The following is a 25,611-nucleotide window of genomic DNA, read 5'->3' as shown; positions in this document are numbered from 1 at the left end:
GGCAGTTGGAGGAGTGTGTGGGTTCTGCTGCCCGACTGCCTCGGAGAGCCCGCCGCCCGTCTGTCCCGGTCCCCGTGTCCCGCGTGCTGCAGGCTGCCCGCTGAGCTGCGGCGAGGCCTGACGGACGCGCCTGTCGGCAGCCGGGCTCGGCGCTTCCCTTCGCCTGCACTTCCTCCTGCCGCAGCGCGGTGCCGGCTGGGCGGGCGGGATGGCGGCCTCGGCCCGGGGGAGCGGCCGGGCGCCGACGCGACGGCTGCTCGTGCTCTTGCTGCTTCCGTTGCTCTGGGCCCCGGCTGGGGTCCGCGCTGGCCCCGAGGAAGACCTGAGCCACCGGAACCAGGAGCCGCCGGCGCCCGCCCAGCAGCTGCAGCCGCAGCCCGCGGCAGTACAGGGCCTCGAGCCGGCCCGGGCCGAGGTGAGAGCCCGAGCTGGTGGGGATGGGGCGGGCGGAGGCAGCGGAGCCGGCTGCCGGGTACCAGGCTCGGGCGCTGGCGGCGCCGCCCTCTTTCCGAAGCGGCTGGGGGAGGGGAGCCGGCCCCTGCTAGCCTCGCTGGGAGGAGGGTGACAGACTGCCTTCCCAGGCGCGGCCTGGCCTTGCCTCGCTGCTTGGGGGAAGGGAAAATGAGAGCCCCAGCCAGGGGTCCCGGGAGGTCCTCTAGATCCCCGCTACCAGAAGGCTTGCTCTGGATTCTTCGTCTTGCTGATCACATGTGCCTTACTGAAAAGACTGAAAATAGTCATCCCAAGCAGAAAGTTTTTAGTACAAGCAGCTGGGAGACTGGCTTCTCGAAGTATCATCACGTTGATCGTGTCATTGTTGAAGCAACCCAACCAGAGATGCTCACCCGAGTTCAGCTCGACACACCCTGTGGTTCTTTGCCAGATACAGTGTCTAGAGATTATGCATTGCTACCCTCCCTTTTTAAAAAACGTGCTTTGGCTTGAAGGAAGTTGCCCTTGAACACAGAGACTTGTGTCTGATGGTAGAGTGCTCTATAGAGAGGGATTCCAAGACTGCATTTATAAGTAAACCAGAGCCTCATAGTTTCTTTAACCTTTACTAGATAGGTAGAAATTAACCTTTTAACCTATGTTCATAGAATTTCTCCTTTCTTAGGGTACTTTTCTCCGAGTTGGACTCTCTATTTTCAATTTTGACTCCTACATTCCAGAGTTTTTTAGTCTCTTAGTACGGTCCATTTTGGCATTCAAATTCCTACTGCCATCCCTATCTGCCCTCTAAGAGAATGGCTGTCCTGACTTTAGTACACATCAGGGTGACAGCAGGATAGATAATCATGTTCTCTTCACCATTTTGCTGAACCTCAGGTCTTTTAGGAACTCGCCACTGCCTCACTGTATTCTAAAACAGTGGCTCCAGAACGGAAACCTGACATGTGCTCTCATGCCAGACAGAATCCAAGCTTGAAGCCTGTAGGTCAGAACCCTTTCAGTCTTCAGCAGAAGCGTCTGGAATGTTTCCCAAGATGCCCTTGTTAGAGGAGCACTTTCTTAGTAATGGGAGTTTTAATTTCTTCATGGTTCATGTTATACTGTTGGCCTTTCCAGTATTTTGTTTTTCTACGTAGTATCAGAAGACAGGAGTTTCTGTGATTCTGAGTTTGGTTTTACACAGGAAGTACTTTCTAAGAATTGCCTGTCCAGAGTGTAGTTAGTAATGGTGTTGAGAAATAAGGAAAAACTCTCCTTACTGGAAGTCCTCAGGAAGAAGTCAGGTAAATAGGCACCCGTTAGGAGATTTAGTTAATGTAAAGTTAAGATCCAGTGAGAGCTGTTAAGCAGGCAGAGCAGGTGACATTTCCTGGTTGTGGATGAGGCAGTGGCAGGTTTGAGAAGAGTAGTGGTTCAGTGTTCAGAGCCAGAACCTAATTCTTAGCAGAACAGAGCTGGAAACCAGATTACCATGGCTCACCCTGCCAGGTACTGTCTGCAGTTCTTGTGTTTGAAAGCGCGCCCCTCCCCCCCCACCATTTGTTTATTCTGATGGGCTTTAGTGTTGATGTAAGCCTTTTCTCTTGATGCCCACCCCACTCCTTTTGAGGGTTTTATGCTTTATCTGTTTTTACACTCTTGCTTCTGACTTGGTTTCTTAAAACTTGTGTCCGCGTTCTGTCTGCTCTTCAGCGTGTAGATGTCTTGAGAGCATTGCTGTATCTTATTCTTTTCTACCTCTTTCCTAAGACCTTGTATATTGTTGGCATTTGCTAAGTAATTTTCTATGAGAAAATTCTGAGATTTTACATTTCAGTTTTTATCAGGTTTTGAATACTTTGATGGAAAACTATAAAATGAACTCAAGCAGGAAAAAAAATGTTTTTTAAGAGTATATCCAGCTACCTTTTACTTGTTAAAGGTTTTACTAGATGAAGTTAAGAAAAACTCAGGTTTTATTATCTGCCACCTGTGATTTTTTTTTGTTCATTAATTTATTGGTTTTAGCTTAGAAAATTGAACTCCAACTGATTATTTAGTTGTTAATTCTGGGACTCTTGTAAAGTTTAAGACACACACACACACACACACACACACAGTATGTGGGGAGATCAGAAATCTTTGAACTAAAGAGTAATAAGTGGCCTTCTGTACAGTACAAATCAGGTGGCAGATGCAGAAGTGGGAGTCATTGGCCATGAGAATGCAGGGCTCTAGTTGTTTGGCATAGAAGCATTGGGTGGAGGGGCCTTCTCTGCCCAGTCTACCTCCTTCAACCTTGAATCAGCAGCACTGCTGCCATTCAAATGACGGTGTCTGGCTTGGTCTGTCTGCTCCGTAACCTGCTCTGAAATGCTGACTCGTCATTGAGCGCTGCCACATAGCCCTGCATCAGAAGCTTGCTTTAAACCAGTCACTGCTGGGAGTGACACAGCCCTGGGTACCAGAGTGCAGTTTATGAGTGTGTAACTTTTTAGGCATTTCATGGAGGTTGTAGTCATATTACAGTTTTGAGGCAAATACCGGGAGGCACAGCTATATTTATTACAGTCCTTTTTGAGATGCTGGAAGAAATCTAACCATGTTAAGTAAAGGTCACAGTGGTAAAGGCAGGGTGTGTTGGCCTCGGTTAAGTGGTCTCACTGATTCTTGTCTTTACAACTAAGGGGTTGGAGGGCATGCTGGTACAGACACTATGTTTGTTTTAATATTTTCATGTATTTTGGTGGTTCTTTTCATTTAGGAATTGAGAATTTACACTTAATAGCAAAACATTGTCTCATTTTATTTATGTCGTGTATAACTTTTCACAGAGTACAGTGAAAAAATTTTTTCTTTCATGTTTCTTAAACTGTTTAATAAAAGTATCTCTTGTTTCTTTGCAGTTATATAAATGATCAAAGGACAGTTTAACAACAATATAAATGGTTTTGGACTTGTTGAGTATCTGGGTTTCAGCTGACTTTGCACCTGTATGCAGGGGATGATTTCAAAGGATGGGATATCTAAATGTAACCTTCTGAGGCCACCATGTTGAGAGCGAACTGTGAGAATAAAGGGGGAAGCTGTCTTCATCGACACACATTCAGGTGGAAGAAATGGTGCAGACCATGGTGCAATGGTGTAATGGTGGTTGTATCTTACTGGGTTCAGGGTTCTCACTGAGACAGGGTTCTCTGTGTGTTGAGTATTCCGTCTTTATAATCTGGTCACTAAGAGAGCAGGCCAGTGGTGACTTAGAATTGTCCCTGCCCTTGGGAAGTTGAGGCTGGAGCAGAAGAGTTCCCTTTGAACACACAGTTATGAGTAAGCTACAGTTTTTATGCTGCAAATAGTGACCTTAGTGTGGTCTTGTTTTCTTCCTGTGTTTTTCCTGGGCAGAATATAGATCCTGTGTGTTCTGATGTTGGAACTGTTCTGCCGATCAGTGTTGGTAGACCTCACAGTCCGCTTTTCTGGTCTCCTTGCTGTCCTTTGCTTACTCACTGTGAGGGCACCTCCCCAGAAGCCATCGTTTCATCCCACTGCATTCTTTCTGCACCCAGATTTCAGCCTCTTCATGGTTGTGATTGATGCTTTGAGCTGTGAAGACTGAATTTCCCAAGGTGACTTCTGCATGAAATGATGCTTTTGGTACTCCATTTATTTGGTGTTATTATGTCATCAAAAGAATGCTTTGGAAAAAAAAGAATGCTTAAGAAAAATCAGTGACACTAATCTGATTTAAATACGTTAATACACAGTAGAATGGTAATGTCCATAAAACAGAGCTGCTAAAAGTTAATCAAAAATAAATCTTATGAAAATATATTTGTTAAATATACTCTGATAGGAGTCAGATGTATCATTAGTAAAAATAAAATAATGTTTGCAGTCAGTGAAAGCCCCCAGAAAGACTTAGACATTGTGATGACACTTTGCAGTAGAATGTTCTATCAGGTCACGGAGGCGCAGGCCTGACTCCAGGACTGAGTTTTATGTCAGTCTGGGCTGTGTTAGTTAGAACTTTGTAATAGACACAGCTCCATAGCAAGGTGCTACCCCTGCCCAAGGCTCTAATCACTGTGCTCTTTTAAAACTAGGTCTGTCCGCAGGGCATTGTAAGTTTCATGGCTTTTCATCTTGTCTCTTTTTGCATATTTCAGTATTTTCTGGAAAGGCTTGTTCTGACTTTGTCAGTACGGTTGAGACTTAGCTAGTTCTAAGCATTGCTTCCAATTCCGTAGCTCTGAACATGACGCCACCATTTGCTTACTAACTTTTTATTAAGCAATATATGAATTTTGAGAGGGATGGAATCAATCTATTGGTGGCAAGCCATAGATTTTGTTTCAAAGCGAGCATTCTTCCAGGTTTCGTCATGAGTAAAAGGAGAATGCAGTACAGTCACATTTGTGTTCATCAAACTGTATGGCTAGAATGGGAACTGCATCTTTCTTTGTTGTCATTTCCTCTTGATAATGGTGTGGTGGGTGACACACTATAGTCTCAGCCCTTGGGAAGCTACAATAGGAGGCTTCAAATTGAGTGCAGCCTAGGCTCTGTAGTGAGGCCTGGTCTCCAAGAAGCAGAGTTTCCTAAATGAGGATTTCTGTGTGTGTGTGTGTGTGTGTGTGTGTGTGTGTAGTATGAGAGAGCGGGCACAGATGTGCCATGATATGTATATGGAGTGAAACGGCAACTATTGTGCTCTTGGATTTCCACTGTCCACCGTTGGAGGCAGGGTCTCTTGTTCTATGGTGTGTGTGCCATGCCTGATGTCTTGCAAGCCTCTGGGGATTCTCCTGTCCCCACTTCCCATCTTGTCAAAGGAGCACTGAACTTCCAGGCCTGAGCTGCAGCAGAGTGACTGACTGAGCCGTCTCCCCAGCCCTCTGCAGAGATTTTTTTTGTTTGTTTAAGTACAGGTTTCGGATCCTGTTCTCAAGATCCAGTTTGTGTTTCACTTATTAAAATACTGACACAGTGATGTTTCTGGACTACTCTGAGCACACACTCCAGTGTTCCACGTCTTCTTGTGGTGTAATGTTGTGTAACTGAGAAGGGAAGTGCCTGGGTTGAAACTGCACTCCTTCAGCATGTTGGCTTCTGTGCTCCTTTTGTCTTTTTCACGATTTGGATCAAACTGTCATCCTTTGCATATACTTCCTCCTCTTCTTCCTCCTCCCCACCCCTCCCCTCCCCCTCCCCATCCTTGTTTTTGGAAGGAGGGGCAGTGCTGTGGACTGACCCAGGGTCTTGTGCCTATTAGAAAGTGCCCCATCATTCAGCCCCAGCCCCAGCTCTTCCCTACTCTGCTTTCCTCTGACCTCCAGTGCATTCTGCCTTTGCCCTTTCCGTTCTTCCTCCTCCCACTGTTTCCTTTAGTCCCACTCACACTGTTCTCCTGTTTTGAGAAGGGGAGAACAGATGAGGGCCTTTATTAGCACTACTTGGTCCCATCAGTTTCTGCTCTGCTATTTTAAAAACCACTTCCACTGGAGGTTACCTGTCGGCTAATCTTTGCTTTAATCTCTCATCGCCTGTGCTCCTCCTTGCCCTTCTGTCCCTTTGAGACGTATTTCTACAGAATACTGAGATCAGCTGTACTCTCACCTGCGGAGCCTTCTCTGCAGGCCTCCGCCCCATCATTTTGAAGCACACTTGTAACCGAGCCGATTACTAAGTCCAGAGATCTTTTCCTGTCCTCATTTGACTTGACTGCCTCCTGTCTTAAAGTTTTAAGCCTAACATCTCAGGTTCAGTTAGGATCACAGCCTTTGTGGTTTTCTGCCAGTCAAGTGAAATGATGTGAAAATGAGTGGCCTCTACTTGGTAACTCAGGGGCCCACTTAGTAACTGCTGGTTGCCCTGATGTTAGTCTAATAATCAAGACTTTACTGTCACAGCTCAGCCTCTCATTTCCGTCTGCTCTTCTCTCCCTTCCTTTTAGAGAGAGGTTTTGTAGGAATTTGACAGATGTGGAGGCTGACCTGGCTAGTTAGTTATCTACAGATAGGTTGGTTATCCAACAAGCAAGAGAATGTCTCTCAGACATGACCTTAGCACACTTTGGCAGCATACTCTGTGCTTTGTAGGAACACCCCCCCACCTTGGCCTTATCCCTTTTTGAATGATTGAATGTGCTGCTTATTATTCCAGGAGTCTGTTACTTAAGGCAGCTGGTAATAAATTATAACCACATCTGAAGATTGCCTGTGTTACAACACCATACTTCATGTGCACAAGTGGGGAGCCTAGAGCCCAGCTAAGGACATCCGTGAATCAGTCACATGAGCTCTTTTGCTGGGTATGGGGAAACCAAGACAACAGTGGTACACTGGAGTCCTGTGGGGAGAGCAGCACAGAGCTTATTTTCACTGGAGCAGAAAACAGCTTTACTAAGCAAAACCAGTCCATGTAGAGCATGGGCGCATGTGTAATCGTAGTCTGTTAAGTCCTACAGAGTAACATCGTATGTATTTAGGAACCCAGAAGCATGAAGCTAATATTGAGGAATGAATTTCTGAAAATATTCCTGTTCAGGCTCATTAGCTCTAAGGTTCCTCCCAACCTCAAGGTTTGTATAAAGAAGAATATGACTGTGATGTTACCTTGAACATTAAGAAAACCCAACCTTCTGGTGGCTTTGTATATGGTTAGGATGGCAAGGAAAAGCTATAGGAATACAATATTTCTATTAGATTACACATAGGTGGGCAAGCATGGAGATCTGGGGAATAAGTTAGATTGATATGGTGAGGCATCTTTGAGTGAGATGCCTCCTTTTGAACACTCAGCAACGTTGCCACTCAAGTGTTAAAATGTAGCCTGTCTTAGGGTTCTACTGCTGTGAACAGACATCATGACCAAGGCAACTCATAATTTAATTGGGACTGGCTTACAGATTCAGAGGTTCAGTCTATCATCATCATGGCAGGAACATGGTGCAGGAGGAGCTGAGAGGTCTACATCTTTATCTGAAGGCAGAATGCTCACTTCTAGGCAGCTAGGACGAGGGTATTAAAGCCCACAGCCACAGTGACACACCTCCAACAAGGCCACACCTCCTAATAGTGCCACTCTCTGGCCCAAGCATATAGAAACCATCACACAGCCATCCTCAGACCAATGAGAAAGCACCTGGGAATAAAAATGAAAAGGCAGCTGAGTCCATGATCCAGGTATGCTTCGAAAGAGGCAGAGGAAAGGACACAGCTAGAACTTCACCCTAGTGTAGACTGGACTTAAGTTCAGCAGCCTGAACTTTGCAAGTGAGGGATAACCTGGGGCTGGGGCAGTGTTGTGAATTTTCTCTGTGCTCTCCATTTCTGGTAGACAGCACCAGGTAGTCTGTAAGGTTCATGTTTTTGTGAGCTTTAGGTGTTTGCCCTCTCCCCTGGGAATCTCATCCACTTGCAAACAGCCCTGGCTAATTTAGGCTGAGCACCAGGTCTACCCCCAGAGTCTGGCCTAGCCACATCTCTGAACCACTTCTGACAGCCCTTCTCTGGGAACCTTCCTGTGAAGCTCTGCTTGCGCCTCGGACCGAACATATTAAAGTTCACTCCTGGCTTTGAGTCTTCTTTTCCCCATTGCTTTCAGGAGCATCACCTTATCAGGCATCCCCAGCCCCTAGTCTTACCACCATCCTTAAGTGAGCCCTGCCCTTCCTAAGATCTACTGATTTTTTTTTTTCCCCTTTCTGTCACGTGCATATATTTCCTTCTGGTCAGTTTCACCGTTGCTCTCAAGCAGTTCACATTTTGATAGGCCCAGAAGCAGATATTCCCCACTGCCCTGATTATTAGCCACAGTCCCTCGCCGATGTTTATCTTACATTCAGAGTCTTTTAGGGGCTTTCTTCTTGCCTCTGAGATAGGTTATCATTATCATGTATACTTTTAATTTTAAGACCCCAAACATTTATCCAGTGGGTTACTGTCTGAGACACACAAGCTTTATTCTTTCTCATTTGTTGGTCAGGACCTGGCAGAAAGTACGCACTGTTGTACTTTCTGGTTAGCCTTCCAGTTCTGAATCCTGTGGAACTTGAGAAAGAACCTTACACCCACACTCCACTTGTTCAGGCAGAGGTTGTCCCACAGGTATAAGCCCCCTGACCTTTGAATGAGTACGTGCAGAGCATATACTTTTTGGTGGGGTCTGCTTGAGGCCTGCTGTGAGGAACTGATCTGCTGGAGTAGCAGGTCAGTTGGCAGTCTTAGGGTGGGGCTAGAGAGATGCCTCAGGTGTTAAGAGAAGGCACTGCTCTTGTGAAGAACTCAAGTTTGGTTCCAAGGACCCATGTAGTACCCATGTAGTGGCTCACAGCCACTTGTAACTTCAGCTCTAAGATATCCAACACTCTCTTCTGGATTCTATAGGTACTCTCTCTCATAAGCATGTGCACATGTGAGCACACACACACACACACACACACACGAGAGAGAGAGAAAGAGAGAGAGAGAGAGAGAGAGAGAGAGAGAGAGAGAGAGAGAGAGATTTTTTTTCAGAGAGGTCTTTTAAGTGATGCACACAAGTTACAAGGTATTAGTACCTGGTTTCATGATGTCAGAAGTCTAGAGGGTCCAGATAATTCTGGCTGTATGATGAGGACTGCTTTGCCTTGCCTTTTCATATTTCAATCCATGCCTCAAGAGCCCAGATTACCACTGGCGGGTTGGCATTTTAAGTAAGGTTCCTTTGGAACAGAGCTGTGCTGTCATAAAATATTTGAGAACTGCCCTGAAGTTATAGCAACAGAGTTGTAATTACCACAGGAACTGTGCAGTCCACACAGCTGGAAAGTAGTTGGTTCTTTGAGGAAAAGTGTCTCACCCTTTCTGATTCTGATTCTTTCTCTGGAAATGTCCAATGTTTCTTGAGATCAGGATACATAATCACATATATAACTTCCTTCCCCCCATATTATACCTTCATAATCTTGAATTTTTAAAACTACAATTTATCTATGTGTTTATGTGTACTTGGGCACCTGTGTGCCTGAGCACACATGTGGCGATCAGAGGACAACTTGTGGAAGTCAGTTCTCTCTTTACCATGAGGGTCCTAGGGGTTGAGCTCTGGTTGGTAGGTTTGGAAGTGCCTTTACTTCTGAACCACCTGTCCAGCCAGCGTGTTTCATATGGATATTCCTAGATCACTTAGCTGACCGGTCTCTTGAGTATCAGCATTTCACTGATGCATGCTTCTACCTCAGAACTGTCAGCTTCCCAGTGTTCCGTCCTCACCTTCGCTGTTCTCAATCCTTTTGTGACAAATTTTCACGGCGTCCATGTGGCTAATTGTCAGGGACTGAGGATAAAAGGGGTTTGGACTTGGTTTGAGACGTCTGGACTGATGGATCGTAATGAAGAACACTGGGAAGGGAATTCTGACTGACTGAGGCTGTGGTCAGCAGAAGCCTGGTGAGCTCTCAGGCTGCACTGCCCGTGAGCTGAGGGAGGAGTCAGTGTAGAACATACCAGTTACAGGAGACGATGAAGAAAAAGGTAGACTATTTCTTGGCAATTTAAAAATTGCTGCTTATAAATTAATGTTGCATCCTTGCTTTCTCAATTACTTTTGCCTGCTTTTTATTTATTTTTTTAAATTTTTTTATTTTTTTAATTCTTTTTTTTTTTTCGGAGCTGGGGACCGAACCCAGGGCCTTGTGCTTGCTAGGCAAGCACTCTACCACTGAGCTAAATCCCCAACCCCCTGCTTTTTATTTTTTAAAATGGGAAATTTAAACCATTATGACGCAAATTTTTAGCTTGTGTTTTGCGTTAAGTGCTGCTGTGTTAGCTTCTTTTGGGAGAAAGATCTATTTTAGAAGCTAGTATGATTAGATAGGAAGTATTGAAATTGAATAGATACAGGAAAGGGTTTACATGTTGTATTTAGGCATAAAATATTCTCTCTACAGTTTCAGTGAAGTAACGTGAAGTAGTTCATTTCAGAAAGTCTGGTTAGCTGTTTCTGTTGTGTTATGAGATCTGAGTGTTGCTGTATACTAGGCGACTCCTGAGGCCTCGATTCACCTGAAACTTAACAGTTTGGGTGTCACGGCTGCTTCAGTTGGCAGATGATTGAGTGGTCATATTGGTAATGCTTTGGATGTGAACCCAGGCAGTCTGACTTCAGTGCTGTAGAAGATTACCACACCAAGGAGCCAGTCCTTCCATGTGATCAGTAGATAATGCTAACAAATTGTTTTCTGATCTAATTAATATTAATATTAGTATTTCACTTTTTTTAAAAAATTGAGCCGTTAACGGGAGTTGTCATAGTTTTATTGCTGCGCAGAGACACTATTACCAAGGCAACTCTTACAAACAAAAACATTTCATTGGGGCTGGCATACAGTTTCAGAGGTTAAGTCCTTTGTCATCGTGGTGGGACGCATGGCATCAGGCAGGCAGGCAGACATGATGCTAGGGAAGAAGCTGAGAGTTCTACATCTTGATCTGAAGGCAACAGGGGGAGACTGCCTTCCACAGGCAGTCCAAAGGAGTCTCTAATTCACACTGAGTGAGCCTGAGTATAGGCCACACCTACTCCAAAAAGGCCACATCTCCTAATAGTGCCACACCTATTCAAACCACCACAGGAGCATACTATACTTGCATAGTTTCTAACCCCCCCACCCCCACCCCCTCCTCTTGACTCCTCTTGTCCTCTCTCAAATTATACATTGTTGTTTGTACATTATGTATGTGTATACACACACACAAATATATGACTATACACACAACCTACTGAGTCCAGTTAGTGCTGTTGGTCTGTACTTCTAAATGCTCACCCTTTCATCCATAGGTGAGTGCAGCTCACTGCTCATCAAAGAAGCATTCCTAGCCGTCAGAGGCCACCATAGACACCTGAACTGGTTAGAATGCAGAGAATAAGTGCTGTGGGTGGCCCAGCCCCAAACAGGGCAGTTATTTAATTCTTAAACACCTCTGTCTTTACAATATCCTGAGAGTTTTAGCCCTCCAGGACTGGCCTGGTAAGTGGAAGGAGCCGTAGATGTAGTTTTCTTCCCTTCTAAATGGAAAGTTTTAAGAACTTGAAGGATCCTATTTGTTTTACTTTGTTGCATTCTTCTGTTTTCATTTATTATTTTCTGTCTCTCTCTGTGGACATGCAAATATATGCAGAAATCAGAAGGTAGCTTAGAGGAGTTGGTCCTCTCTCCTTCCACCGTGAATCTTGGGCATCGAACTTAGGTAATCAAGTTTAACAACAAGTGCCTTTACCCACAGAGCCATCTGCTGGGCTTACCCTTAAAATACTTGTGTATTGTATCTTGTGTGGTTGTGAATGTGTGCCACATGCATGCCTATGGAAGCCAGGAGAGGGTATGTGCTGATTTGTATGGATCTGGCCCATCGAGTGGCTCTATGAGGAGGTGTGGCCTTGTTGGAGGAAGTGTTGCTGTGAGGGTGGGCTTTGAGACCCTCCTCCTATCTACATGGGAGCCAGTCTGTTTCTGGCCTCCTTTGGATGAAGGTAGAGAACTCTTATCTCTTCCAGTGCCATGCCTAGATGCTGCCATGTTCCTGCCTTGATAATGGACTGACCCTCTGAACCTGTAATGCAGGCCCAATTAAATGTCCATGTAAGAGTTGCCTTGGTTACTGTGTCTGTTCACAGCAGTAAAACAGGGTAGTAAGGGCACTAAGACAGGGTAGTAATATGAAATGCCTTATGTAGATGCTGAGAAGCAAACCTGAGCCCCCTTGAAGAGCACTGAGACATCTCTTTGTCAACTTCCTTTATTATACTCTTCAGGCAATTTTCATTCTTTATTTCATAGAAGAACAGACTAAATAATTTGGCCAAGGACTTACAGCTTATAAACCACGGAAATATAAAGTGTTTATTTCTATCATAATTTGATTTAAAATGCAGTTTTCTCTTTCTCAAGCTTTGGAGCTAAATGATCTTAAATGCTACATATTTACTCCTGAAATTTCTCGTGGACTTCACAGCCTGAAATTTTGAGAATTCTTTTCACATAAACACTAGCGTTGTATAGTGTCTGATGCTTGTAATCGATCCCAGTACTTAGGAGGACGAGGCAACAGGATGATAACTGCAGGACAGCTATTTCGTGTGTCATATAGACAGAGGGTAGTGTAGGGAGGAGGGTCAGGCAACCTGGCAGGTAAATAATGGCCTTAGGATGTCCTACTTAAAGTACCTGTGTGTTTTGGGGTGCTTAATGCTCATAGGCTATTGGACCAGCTAGGAGGTCATTTTAAAGGAATCTCAGCATAGATACAACTGAAGTGCTGATGGAAAGACAGCCTGTAAAATGGTACTTGCTTACTTAATAGTCTGGGTAATTCTTACAGTTCTATTGTGTCCTGTAGTGTTTGAAGTCCAGTGTATAACATATGTTAAGGAATGATGTACACAATAAAAATTGAAGCTGTTACATATAGTATTCATAAAGCCACATAACTTTCCCAATTATGAAACCTATACTCCATGTCCTTCCTGGCGTCTCACGTGACCTTAGAGTTCCAGCCAGTGAAGTTTCTTAGTAATGAGCCTGGAGCTAAAATATTAGACTTCACAGGTCACATCTCTCTATCCTCGCTACAGAAAATCTCTGCTGTATAGTCTTCCTTATGGCTTTCCCTCTTCTTCCACTCCCCTTTCCCCCCACTTTTTATCTTTTATAATCTCTATATTGTAAACATGCTGGGCTAGCCTCTCCTAGCTTGTCAATCCCTGTTTTAGAATCTCTTCATTTCAGATGATCTCCAGAGATCAGTGGCTTTTACGGGACAGGGCTTCAAACGGTCCAGTGAACAATGGGGAGGCCGATTACGTTTTGCGACACTTTCATGTTAATACCGACAGAGACTGCTTTGCCTTTTTTACCAAATGACATTTCAGGATATTTTTAGAGTTCATCATCGGACCATCTGCACATGTAGCTATATTAAACTTTGTCTCGGCTAAAGCCACTTCTGGCTGGGCCTCTGGAACTTTCTGGATCCTCCTTAACCCTTTATAGTGCCAGTGAATGGTAGATAAACACACCAAGTCTCCAACCCACATTACTAGTGAGACTCGAGTGAGAGAGCATGAACTGACTGTAAGGCATGCCTAGAAAGGGTAATTAGGATACTAGATGCAGTGGACGCTTGTGAATTACTTTATACGGGGGGCTGAATTACAGGCCGCTGTTATTACTAGTGGCATTTAGATAAAGCAGTAGATCACTGGAATCACCACCACCACCACCAATAATAATAACCACTCTTCTCATTTAAAATAAAAGAATGTCAACTAAATGACTTAAAATATTTATTTATTTTTTTAATTTTCAGAAAGGATTTACACCGGCCGCCCCAGTTCATACCAACAGAGAAGATGCAGCTACCCAGGCAAATCTGGGATTTATCCATGCGTTTGTTGCTGCCATATCAGTCATCATAGTGTCCGAACTCGGCGACAAGACATTTTTCATAGCTGCCATCATGGCGATGCGCTATAACCGGCTGACTGTGCTGGCTGGCGCCATGCTTGCTTTGGCCTTGATGACGTGCTTGTCGGGTAAGGCTGCTTTACTGGGAGCACAGTGAATTAAGGGAAAGCATATGTGCGGCTTGAGTCATTTGCCCAGTTACATTGGGAACTGCTTATCCCCAGAAGTCATTAAACGGCAAATGGTTTCAGTATATTACATTAAAACCCAGATTTTACTCAGGTGGAGTTTTTATTCAGAGCCAGTGCCAAATACACACTCTTAACGTTTTTGTCACTGGTAGTTTTTATCCTTAATTTTTATATATGTGTTAGGTTGATTTATTCTGTGTATATGAGTGTTTTGCCTGCATGTATGTAGGTGCATCATAGATGCCTGGTACCTGCAGAGTTCAGGAAGAGGATTTCAGATGGTGGTGAGCCATCGTCTGGGTGTGGGGACTGAACCTGGGCCTCTGTAAGAGCAACTTACAGAGTTCAGTGCTCTTAACCACTGAACTGTCTTTCTAGCCTTGATTCTCAGTTCCTTAATTTTATTCTACCTCAGTGGTTTTGGTTTTGGATTTTGTTTTCTTCAGTCCAGATAAATTTATTTATAATTGCAGTTTTAGAAATAGGATTCAAGAGGCCATAACAAACTGCATGTTTTCTTCCTGAAGGGCATGAGGTAGCCACACTGAGAAGCAGCTTTCAGTTCATTCTCATTGAGTTCCTTAGTTGCTTACATGGAGTCCAGCGTTCTGTAGTCTTCTCATTTGTGTTACTGTTTGGCTTACTGCTTTTAGGTGTAATGTTAAGTAAGGTGTTGAATCACAAGAAAGTCAGCTCACTTGAGTGACTGATGACTACCTAGTTGGTACGTCAGAGACACCTGAGTTAGAGCACAGTACCCCTCCTGAGCCACAGCTGGGGCTGAGTGGACCTCCCTTGGTTTACCCTAGTAAATAAGTCAGCTGACCCTGAATCTTAGCTCCCCTCTCTGTAAAGTGCACTTAATAGTTTCCTCCCTGCCTTAGGGTTTCTGTTGTATAGTGATGAGGTGACCTCTTACCATAATGAGACTAATTTCTTAAAATGCAAAGCAAGGTACATTTCTGATTCTCTGTTGCCTTGATACTTAATTAAAGCTTGTGTTAGATATTTTCAATACTAGTCACCATTTGAAAATGTAAGTATTGATAGAGTAGCAACTCATTTTCTCTTTGAAGTGATGTGTTACAGAAGAAGGGATTAGAGATTGTAAGAGCCCTTACAAGAGGTCTTACAGGACAATGTCTCCTGGACGTCACAGACCCCTGCACTCATGAGCATACAGAAGCTGTGGTGGCCAGCACAAGATCAAACCTGTCAGCATTCACTTGGGTAAACCAGGAAGGGGCTCATAATCCCCCATTCCACACCGAGGAGCTGTGGAAGGAGAACCCATTTTCTTTAAGAGTGTAGCTTCTGGTAGACCAGCCATTTCTAGTAGAGGACTTCATAGCCAGGAATATATGGTCTTGAGTTCTTTAACAGTGAACCCTTCATATATAATTCATATAAAGATACACATTTTTATTTATATATGATATATATTTGAAAGAAATATATTGCAAGAAATAGACTTGAAACGTGATTTCACTTGGGATCTGTTGTCTGAACGTTGTCAGGTTTCATGCTGGTGCTGACGCCCTCATTAGCACGTTCCCTGCTGCAGAGCAGCTCCATAGCGTTGTCAGCCCCTCCAGTTCTTGTGTGTGCCTAGTCCTTTGACTCACTCTGCGGTCTGCTGTTCGTCTCTTCCTCTCCTACCTCCTGCAGCCATGGGGCAGGTTCTGATTGCTCCAGTAGGAACTCAATCTTTATCTGATACTATCTTAAAGTTTTGTAAAGTTAAGGAGTTGAAAACATCTCATTTCTGGTATATACTGTATAAAAGTAAAAACAATGTTTAAAGTAATTTTACAATATAGCCAATGCAGGGTTGGAGAGGTGGCTCAGTGGGTCAGAGCACTGGCTGTGTAAGAATGAAGACTTGAGGTTTAATTCCCAGCATCCACATAAAGAGCATACTACCTGTGCTGTAACCCAAGCATTGTCGAGTGGTGACAGTGGTGTTCACAGAACAACTGAAACTGCTCGGCTTCAGGTGCAGTGAGAGACCCGATGTCTCCTGTGGCTTCTAGGTGCACACACTTCAACTCATGAATATACACACCAAAGATAGAAAGATAAAGTCTGAGGCTGGAGAGAGTTTAGCTGTTAACAGCATTCGCTGCCCTTGCAGAGACCCAGGTCTGACTCCCAACACCTACATGGTGGCTCATAACCATCCCTACCTCCAAGTCCAGGACCATCTATCAGGGTCCTCTTCTGACCTCCTCAGGATAGGCATGCATGCAGACAAACATTGGCATCCATGAAATAAACACATAAACAAGATCTACCGTCTCCAGTAGATGAATGAATGGGTGAATAAAATAAGATGTACCCACTGGAATCTTAAATGCCATTAGCCTCCTGTGCTGTCACCATCACTCCTTTGAGAAGACACATAACCTCAACAGTTGGAAGTCAGGAACTCTGTTCTTCCTGTATTGTTTTCCTCATTGAGCTCTGCTCCAGTAACTGTTAGAGCTTTGTATGCATCATACCTGTTTGTCTTCCTGTAAGAATAGTATGTACACGGGGGCTGGAGAGATGGCTCAGTGGTTAAGAGCACTGACTGCTCTTCCAGAGGCCCTGAGTTCAAATCCCAGCCACCACATGGTGGCTCACAACCATCTGTAATGAGATCTGATGCCCTCTTCTGGTGTGTCTGAAGACAGTGACAGTGCACTCATATATAATAAATAAATAAATCTTTAAAACAAAAGAAAAGTATGTATAGGATGCTGGAGCTTAAAAGCTGTTGAAGGTTTCTTTTCTTATTAGGTCTCTAAGTATTTAAAGATTGAATTATCATGGTTGTTTTTAGTATATTATATAGTTAAAGTAAATATATCACAAGCTTAATATATTTTAAAATGGGAACTTGACCCTATTATTTTGTGGATGAATTTTTATTGCTAGAGTGAAGTAAGATACAATATCAACACTGATTTATTTTTGAAAAAGTGTTTTAATAGCTGAGGTATTATACACATATAAATAAATATTAAGGAGTTTTGTTAAAGCCATGTTTCTCAGTTCAGAACTCCTGAGGTCAGTGTTACCAATCATATGGTGAAAACTTACCTCTAATGATTTATGGAGTGGTAGCTAGCTCAGTGACATTTCTCTGAAGTGTATCAAATCACTGTTTTTATACATGGTAGTCTTTTATACAGAATTTTAAGTATCCTAACTGTTATATTAGCAGTGGTAGAAAAAACTGAAATATTAACTTGAGTGAACTGCTATGACTTAGATGTTTGGGTGGCAGGAGAGGTTTGGTCTGTCTGTCTGTCTGTCTGTTTACACTTTGGTTTTTTGAGATAGGGTTGCTCTGTGTGGCTCTGGCTGTTTCAGAAGTAATTGATCTGCCTGCCTCTGCCTCCAAGTGCTGGGATTAAAGACATGCTCCACCACCACCTGGCTTAGAAAATGTTTTTTAATAAAGGAAACCAGAGGAACAGCAAAAAGAAGGTGGGAAAGGCCCGGTGTAACAAACACCAGAAGGGTCTGCTCTCAGTAGAGATCTAGTTAAAAGGGAAGCGTTGCCAGGGTGCTCTTACCCCAGCTCTCACTTCAGTTTGCAGTCTGCAGTATTCTCTAGTATCCGATGGGAAGCTCCAGGGAAACACAGTTGATACGTTTATTCCACACACTGACGGTGTGGTATGGTGAAATCACTCTCATCATCTCAACACAATGCTCCTCGTCCAGTGGAGCATTATATGCTATACCATGATTTAGTCACCTTGATGTTCAGGTCTAGCATGGTAACACAGTTGTGTTTTAGAAACCATTGTTATACTCAACCCCTGACACCTTAGAAAGCAAGTGGTCATCATAGGTTCTGTGGGGGTTGGGAGGATATGTTATCTGAAAAGAAAAAGAATAAATTTAGTGGATTTCAAAAGGTTTTCTACATTTTATTTCAATGCTTAATTTTTTTTTTTTATGGAAGTCATTTTCTTTTCTTTTTCTTTTGTGTGTGAATGCTTGTGTGACTGGATGTCTATGCTTACAGTGCGCGTGTGAGGTCAGAAGACAGTCTAGAGTCCTTGGCCTTTACCTCTCACTTGAGACAGTCTCCTGTTCACCACTGATATGGTGATATATGATCCCAGATGGTCCATTCTCCTGCCTTTGACCCTCATCCCCTTGTCCCATATGAGCACTAAGATGATTGATGTGTGCAGCTGTGTCTAGCTTATGAGTTTATTCAAACCCAGATCCTCATGTTTACACAGTAAATATTTTACCCATTGAGCCATTTCCCCAGACTTTGTGGAAGTAGTTTTAAATCCATAAAGCCATACAGATAAAGAGTGTAACAAACACTGGTATGCCTTTACTATTATTACTTCCCCCGATTGCTTAAGCATTTGGGTACAATCTGTGTAAAAAAATTGAGTATTTTTATATATTATTTCTGTGTCTAGGTAAATAATGTGTACTTATGCACACTTAATTTATATATTATGCAGAGATTAGGTAGGTAGGTAGATCGATCGATTGAGGCTTTGTCGCACCTGTTTCCACCTGTACAGTCCAAGTAAGATCAAGTGATTTTCTATTTTAAATCTGAACTACTGCTATACTTTATGATATCAACAGGCTTTAGAGAATAATGTCACGCCCTCTCCATAGCCCATGGCTCCTCCTTTTTGTGTGGGATGTTTCTGCATGGTTAAAGCTCGTTACAGATTCTTGGCTAGGAGCTGCAATGGTGTCATGTCCTCAGAAGAATGTCCCAAGAAATGATGTGGCATTCATTTTTTGCCTCATTCGTGTAGCTTACCCAGTACAGGACTTTCTTACTTAGTCTTCTCTTGCAGCTAATACATGCCTGTGAAGAGACAAGGAAACGCAATACGTACCTTGCTCTAAAGTTTCCCCAGAGATTTAGTGTAATTCCTTGCATATTTCCCTTGATGCTTTCAAAAATGCTAGCTTCCTAATTGTGGTATGTGTTCCAGACATGAATGACCTTTGGCCTCGTACATTCCTTCCTCCCGCTCTTACGCGCGTGTGTTTTCTCCAGCTCATGTTGATGACATTGTCCAGACTGGCCTGTGGGGTCCTGTCTGGCTGCCTGCCTTGTTCTTGTGGCTGGTTCTTGCTCTTCTTAACTTCTAGTAATAAGATCCTATAGGTACATTCTGTGCTTGCTTCACATCTTCTGGAAGTTTCCCCAAAATGTTCTCTATTAGTAAAATGTCTGTCTGTTGGCCCTTTCAGAAGGTAAGAGATAGAAACTTTGTCATATTGGTGCATCTACACGTACCTATAAGGGGTTTTTAGTATTGTTTCATAAGATGTACTAAAGTTACACAGTTAAAAGGAGCAGAGTGAATTGCGCTGTGAGAGAATCTTGTCCTCGACCTTTTCCTATCTGTGATAAAGAAGCATGTACTTAGGGAGCAGAGTGAGGTTTCCAGCTTATAACATCTTGACATTCTTAGAGGACATCATAGTCAGCCTAGCACAGATAGAGGGGAAGCAGCCATTAGTTGAGTATGAATGGAGAGCCAGTCAGCATATCAAGCAATGTCCCTATAGCAGATGCATGTGCCATCGAAATGAGGCCATGCCTGTCTTGGAAAGCCAGTGGACTGTGCCATTCTAAAGTTGTGGAAAGAACCAGAGGTATTCCAGGGCATTACATATGTGATGTATCTAATATGAACCAGTTTTCCATCCATGATGTAAGTTATGGGTTCTGATTTAACTGTTCTTTGGTCTGTTGCAGAAAGCACTGTGTAACACTGTTGGCATTCCCTTACAGTTTTGTTTGGCTATGCCACCACAGTCATCCCCAGGGTGTACACATACTATGTCTCAACTGCACTCTTTGCCATTTTTGGCATTAGAATGCTTCGGGAAGGTTTGAAGATGAGCCCAGACGAGGGTCAGGAGGAGCTCGAAGAAGTGCAAGCAGAGTTGAAGAAGAAAGATGAAGAAGTAAGTTGGGAATCACTGTGTACATGCAGACGAGCTGGGTTCCCGTTCGTACCGTAATGTGGCTCTGTGTATGCCGTACTGTGAATGCGGCAGGGAGGGAAGTGTCCACCAAATACAGCCAGCTCTTTAGGTTGATGGCACATGTTGGAATCTGGGAACTGTTCTTCATGTTTCTGAAGCATCTGCACAGTTTGCTGAAAAGTGGGAAAATTGACAGGATATGAGGCTGGTGGCTAAAGGGCAGTTGGAGGATACACATGTATTTTCTTTGGAGAGTACACCTTATGATTTAAAAGTGACTTTATGCTATATTGATAGGCTTACTTGGGTTATTGGTATTTTTTATTTGTTTCAGTTCCAACGAACCAAACTCTTAAACGGGCCAGATGTTGAAACTGGTACAAGCACAGCAATACCTCAGAAAAAGTGGTTACACTTTATTTCACCCATTTTTGTCCAAGCACTCACGTTAACATTCTTGGCGGAATGGGGTGATCGCTCTCAACTCACTACCATTGTTCTGGCAGCCAGAGAGGTGAGTGTGTCTGACAGCTTCCATAGTGAGGCCCTAATCAGTCAGGGGCCACGGGGCTACCCACACTGGACGTTTGGCACATCTCTTCATTTTACGATCTAGAATTAGCCTCCTGAGTTTTCTGTGTCGCTCGTTCTTGAACCCAAATTTAATTGTTCTTTTCTTTTTGTCTTGCTGAGTTGCCGTACTGTATTTTGCCAAACTAAAACTTTGCTTCTGGGTTTTCTGCTCATGACTTCTGTATGCTGATTGGAAATATAAATTAATATATCACATGCTGCTTATTATCCTACCACTGTGGACTCTTATAAGTGCTGATCTTGAATTAGTCTGTAGCTGGGCTGCATACTAAGACTCTTAAAAACAAAAGAAAAATGTAGAGACACAGTAGGATTTGTGTCGGGGATTTGTCGACTCTCACTACATTCTGAGCAGCTCTGATCACTTGTTTCTCATCATTGCTCTGACGGCTCAGGAAATTTCCAGAGTACCTTTACCTGCTGAGTTCTCTCACTGACCTCCCCCAGAGAGGGATACTTTTAAAATTCAGAGAAAACAAGTCAGATTTAAGGACATGAGAATGCTTGCAGGGCTCGTCTCGGGACTGCTGCACCCTGCTCTTGTAGGGCAGCTCTCGTCCTCTGAGCTCTACAGTGCTGGTGCAGCAGTGTAAGTTAGAAGACACTGTCCAGCCCGGATTGAGCAGCGAAGAACCAGAGGCTAGAGATGGGTGCCTTGTGTCAGGGCCAGAAGTGAGCTGCTTTCTGTCTTGCCTTTGAGTACATGTATTTAAAAGATCCTCTTGGTTTGCTATTGGGGTGGGGATGGATCACTGTCCTCTCCTGGGAGCTGTCACTTCTTCACAGATGCCAACATCCTGAGGAGCTGCATGCGCTTGATCTCATACCAGTTATATTATTGCACTCGGAAACATTTAAATCCTTAGAAATGTCTATGTAAAAGATAAGTTCCTTAACATGGCCCTGCAGTTTAAAATAGGAAGCATTCCAAGCTAGGCCTGAAGTTATGGAGAAAGATTTTGTCAGAAAACCTTAAAAATGCTTTATTTGGAGATGGAAAAAATTTTTAAAAAGGAACTGTCCCATTTGATTCTCATAGAACAAACTTTAAAAACTCCTTAATGGCTACGCCCTACCTTCATTCATGTTTTTCCATCAGCTCTTAGAACTTCAGAATAGGGCCTTGGAAATGAGGCCTTGTGTGAAGGAGGTCCTGCCAGGGTCAGTTGGTGGGGCACTGCCCTGCAGTTACCCATTTTGTGGGTTTCCGTCTGTAGAAGGGATACAGCAGTGCAGAGGTCGGTCTAGTCCCCAACCCAGTCAGTACTCCTGGGCTAGCACCCCTCCACATAACCTACACTGTAGCAGTGTTTAAAGACCTCTTAACTGCCTGGCTATGTTCCGTAACACTAATCTCCTTTTTATGAACCATGCTGTTTTGCTTTTGAAGGATCTTTGTTAAAATAACTTTATTTAACCCAGTGATTTTTTTTTTTCTTAGTGCCTTTTTATTTTCAGATGGAATGAAACATCTTCTGGAGTAGCAGAGGATGTGGTGGTGATACATTCTCAGGTTCAGACTATATATATGTTGCCTTTTTTTTTTTTATCTTTTTTAAATTTATTTATTTATTATATATAAGTACACTGTAGCTGTCTTCAGACACACCAGAAGAGGGCGTCAGATCCCATTACAGATGGTTGTGAGCCACCATGTGGCTGGGATTTGAACTCAGGACCTCTGGAAGAGCAGTCAGTGCTCTTAACCACTGAGCCGTCTCTCCAGCCCTATATGTTGCCTTTTAACTTCACAGCAGCTGGCTGCAGACCCGCCCAGCTTTCTTCATCCAAGCTAGCCACAGTGCACTCCTGGACCCCAGCACCCCACTCCCTTATAACGTAGATCATTGCCTTTCTCTCAGCTCCACTCTGACTTTAAGGGGGAAATGAAACCCCTTGCTTAGTCCTTCTGTCCTGTACTGTATTCTTAACTTCCCAAAGTTTAAAAACATTATTGTGGTTAGTTAAGAGGACTGTTCTACTGCCCAGTTGCTGACCTCACAGGGTGGGATTCATCTTGAGATCTGTGTTGATTAGGTTATGGTGGATCCTACTTATGAGTTGGGGACACCATTCCCAGGTCTAGGTGAGCTCAACACAAGCATTCGTTACCATCTACTTCCTAAGCACTGACCAGCTGCCCTAAGCTCCTGCTTTCATGCTTCTTCATGCTGAACTGTACCCTTGATCTGCGAACCAAAACACACCTACCACCTTCAGTTGCCGTTTCCAGTCTTACTACATACAGCACCAGGACAAATAAGACATAAGAGGTGTTCACCAGACCCACTGAGGCCATCACCTGGTAGTTGGTCCCCATCTTTATCATGTGTCTTCTCAGTTACTCACTTGTCACACCCAGTCGCTTTCACAGTATCCCACATCCTTCCTGTCCATCTGCTTTTCTCTTGCCTCCATCTCCTAACCCCAATCCCATCAGCACTGTTTTTTAGCAGAGATTTCTCCTTGGGCTTACTCCCATCTAATTCAGTCTTCATTAAAGTTTGAAAGCAGAAATCTGCTTGTGTTAAAACAGCTAGTGTCTCAAGACAAAGGATGAGTTTAGAGTTCCTGGGGACCTCTTGTAGCTAGGCCTTGAATCTTGGCCTCTGGCACAGGCATGGCACCTACAGCCCTACACCCCCATAACTGGCTCCCACCCTTCCTGATGTACTCTTCAAGGACTCCTCTCTAGGGCTTTCTTGTCTCTCTTAGAAACATTCCAATGTTGTGTTGTTCTTCCTTCCCAAATATATGTGGGGTTCTTCCCTACTCTTCTGGGTTATCTTTTTCTGTAGACTTCCTGTTCATTTAATATTTGTTCCTTACCTTCAGCTGAAAGCAAGAGGGTTAAGGTCAGGGTTTCTGCCTTCAGGAAGCACAGCAATACAAGGTTTAGACATTCAGACCTATCCTTGTCCTGTCCACATTCCTTGAAGCAGCTATTTCCTGCATAATAAAGTTACAGTGTACCTGGATTTATACAAGTGCTTCTGATGTTTGTGGTTCAGATCCCATATCCCGTTAGTTCTATTTAATACTGACCTTTCTCAAACTTAACATCTCCAACTTAACAAGTTAACACCAGCTACATCTGCTTCCAGGATCCCTATGGTGTGGCAGTGGGTGGCACAGTGGGACACTGCCTGTGCACAGGATTGGCAGTAATTGGAGGAAGGATGATAGCACAAAAGATCTCTGTCAGAACTGGTAAGGTCTCATTTTTTAATGAAAATGCAAACATCGTCTGTTATAATGCTTGAAATGCTAGCTCTTACCATTTTTCCAGAGACCACCTGGTCTCTGTGTTTCCCATCTACGCCTCAGCACACACTGCCTGTTACTGTGCACTGACTTTCTTTGTCTATGTGGACAAATTAGAAAACCACAAGTTTATCTAAAATATGGCCAAACTCGTTTTGTAAGCCAGTGAAGAACTTGTAGAAGTATGTGAATTTTGGCCTGAAGGATTTGACAGGTAGCCCGTGTGAGACCTGAACATTTTCAACATTGAAGCTGGTTGGAGCCTGAGCTTATGGACTAGCAGGCTCGGCACGGCTCACGCGCTGTGCCATCCTTGGGTTGTTAAGGTGTGGGTGACTACAGTCCAGCTGCCCCCTGCCAGCATGTGCTCTCACCTACCTCTCTGTAAGCAGCGCTCAGAGAACAGGTCTGGTTATAAGGGAAGAGGAAAGATTCAGGAAGGCTGTGCCTCTGACATTGTTTGCAAGAGCAGTTAGGAAAAGCAGGGACACTGGTTTTGTTTGCACGTCACAGTGGACGGAATGCTGACTCACTTATCTCTCTTTTCCAGTGACGATCATCGGAGGCATCGTGTTTCTGGCATTTGCATTTTCTGCTCTGTTTATAAGTCCAGAGTCTGGTTTTTAAAAAGCTGTTCATGTGTCTTCAGCTTAAGATATGCAACTCTTTTCTGTACATAGTGTACATTACAACTAAAAGTAATGGAAAATACTGTATTTTGTAGCATTAATTTGTAAGTTTGACCCATTAATTATTATGCCCAAAAGATATAATCATTGATTTTATTTGTAAAAAGTTTTAAAAAGAAGTTTGACTCCCAAGTGTGGGTTCTCTCTAGCCTAATTATGTTGACACCTCAGCCCCACTTCTGCTTGACATGCATGTCTACTGAAGTGAGGCTGACCACTGAGTTCTCTTGTAGCATGATGACCCCTTTATAAACACGTTTTATATCCTTGGTCCCTGGGGTGTTTAATGTATACCTTAAGCATTTCCTGGGGGGAAAAGAATGAATTATTTCTGCTTTTCAAAACATATCCTTGAGCCAGTACAGTAATCAGTAGTTTTATCTTGTCTCTGGGAATTCGGGTTAAACAGAGGAATGAGTATTACCACGATATCAGTAACAAACAGGAAGACTTGCTGGCTAGGTCCGTTCTTATTTTTTTTTTTTTTTAATTGGGTAGGACACCCAATATAAAAATAGTCAATATTTGACAACAAGGACTTACCAAATTAAAAGAGAATACTATGAATGTATTCATATTTTTCTATATTGAATAAACAGTGTAACAATGTAAATAAAAGTGGTGTAACTAGTACTTGTTTTCCTTGTGTGTTATACAAAATACTTACTTATCACATTCTGTTACTTCCTACAAGAACTAATGTATGCAGTATAGTCCAAGCCTGAGTCATTCCGTAGACTAAGGTTGAGTCCCTTGATTCCAGCAGCCTCCGTAGTCACCCAGTCAGTGTATTGTGACTACACTGTGCACCCGGACAGCAAAGGCTGTTTTCTCCCAACCTGTGTTCTAGTGTAAGGTGGCAGACTGCCATTAATAGTCTTAAGTGTGAAGGCCAGTTCCTCTGTAGAGACGTCCAGACATTCCTTCCCTGTGTAGAACGCGACAGAATAAGTCACATTTCCTGAGTGATGACCAGTGTCCACAATGTAGTTTGTAATTTGAAGTGATTGTGAAG

The 25,611-nt window shown here is 43.5% G+C and overlaps 1 protein-coding gene and 1 long non-coding RNA gene across 3 annotated transcripts; one reads left to right on the top strand and one right to left on the bottom strand.

Moving 5' to 3' along the window:
- Tmem165 (transmembrane protein 165) lies at nucleotides 1-25,229 on the top strand. 2 transcript variants are annotated; one of them, NM_001024802.2, is made up of 6 exons: nucleotides 1-415; nucleotides 13,782-14,007; nucleotides 19,853-20,028; nucleotides 20,384-20,563; nucleotides 23,748-23,853; nucleotides 24,458-25,226. In NM_001024802.2, exons 1-6 carry the CDS (start codon nucleotides 209-211, stop codon nucleotides 24,532-24,534), a joined length of 972 nt encoding a protein of 323 aa, NP_001019973.1. In that variant the 5' UTR covers nucleotides 1-208; the 3' UTR covers nucleotides 24,535-25,226. The 2 variants fall into 2 exon arrangements, with proteins under 2 accessions (NP_001019973.1, XP_038948173.1); XM_039092245.2 differs by lacking the exon at nucleotides 1-415 and adding an exon at nucleotides 9,809-9,947 and having other exon boundaries at nucleotides 24,458-25,229.
- Nucleotides 7,301-9,529, bottom strand: LOC134481740 (uncharacterized). Its single transcript, XR_010057506.1, has 2 exons — nucleotides 8,993-9,529; nucleotides 7,301-7,575 (listed from the first exon to the last, which is right to left on the bottom strand). It is a non-coding gene; the product is annotated as an uncharacterized LOC134481740 (long non-coding RNA).
- Nucleotides 25,230-25,611: the final 382 nt, after the last annotated feature.

This window comes from Rattus norvegicus, chromosome 14 (assembly GCF_036323735.1).
Source record: "Rattus norvegicus strain BN/NHsdMcwi chromosome 14, GRCr8, whole genome shotgun sequence".
NCBI classification, from domain to species: Eukaryota; Metazoa; Chordata; class Mammalia; order Rodentia; family Muridae; genus Rattus; species Rattus norvegicus.
This window is presented reverse-complemented; position numbering and strand designations above follow the sequence as displayed.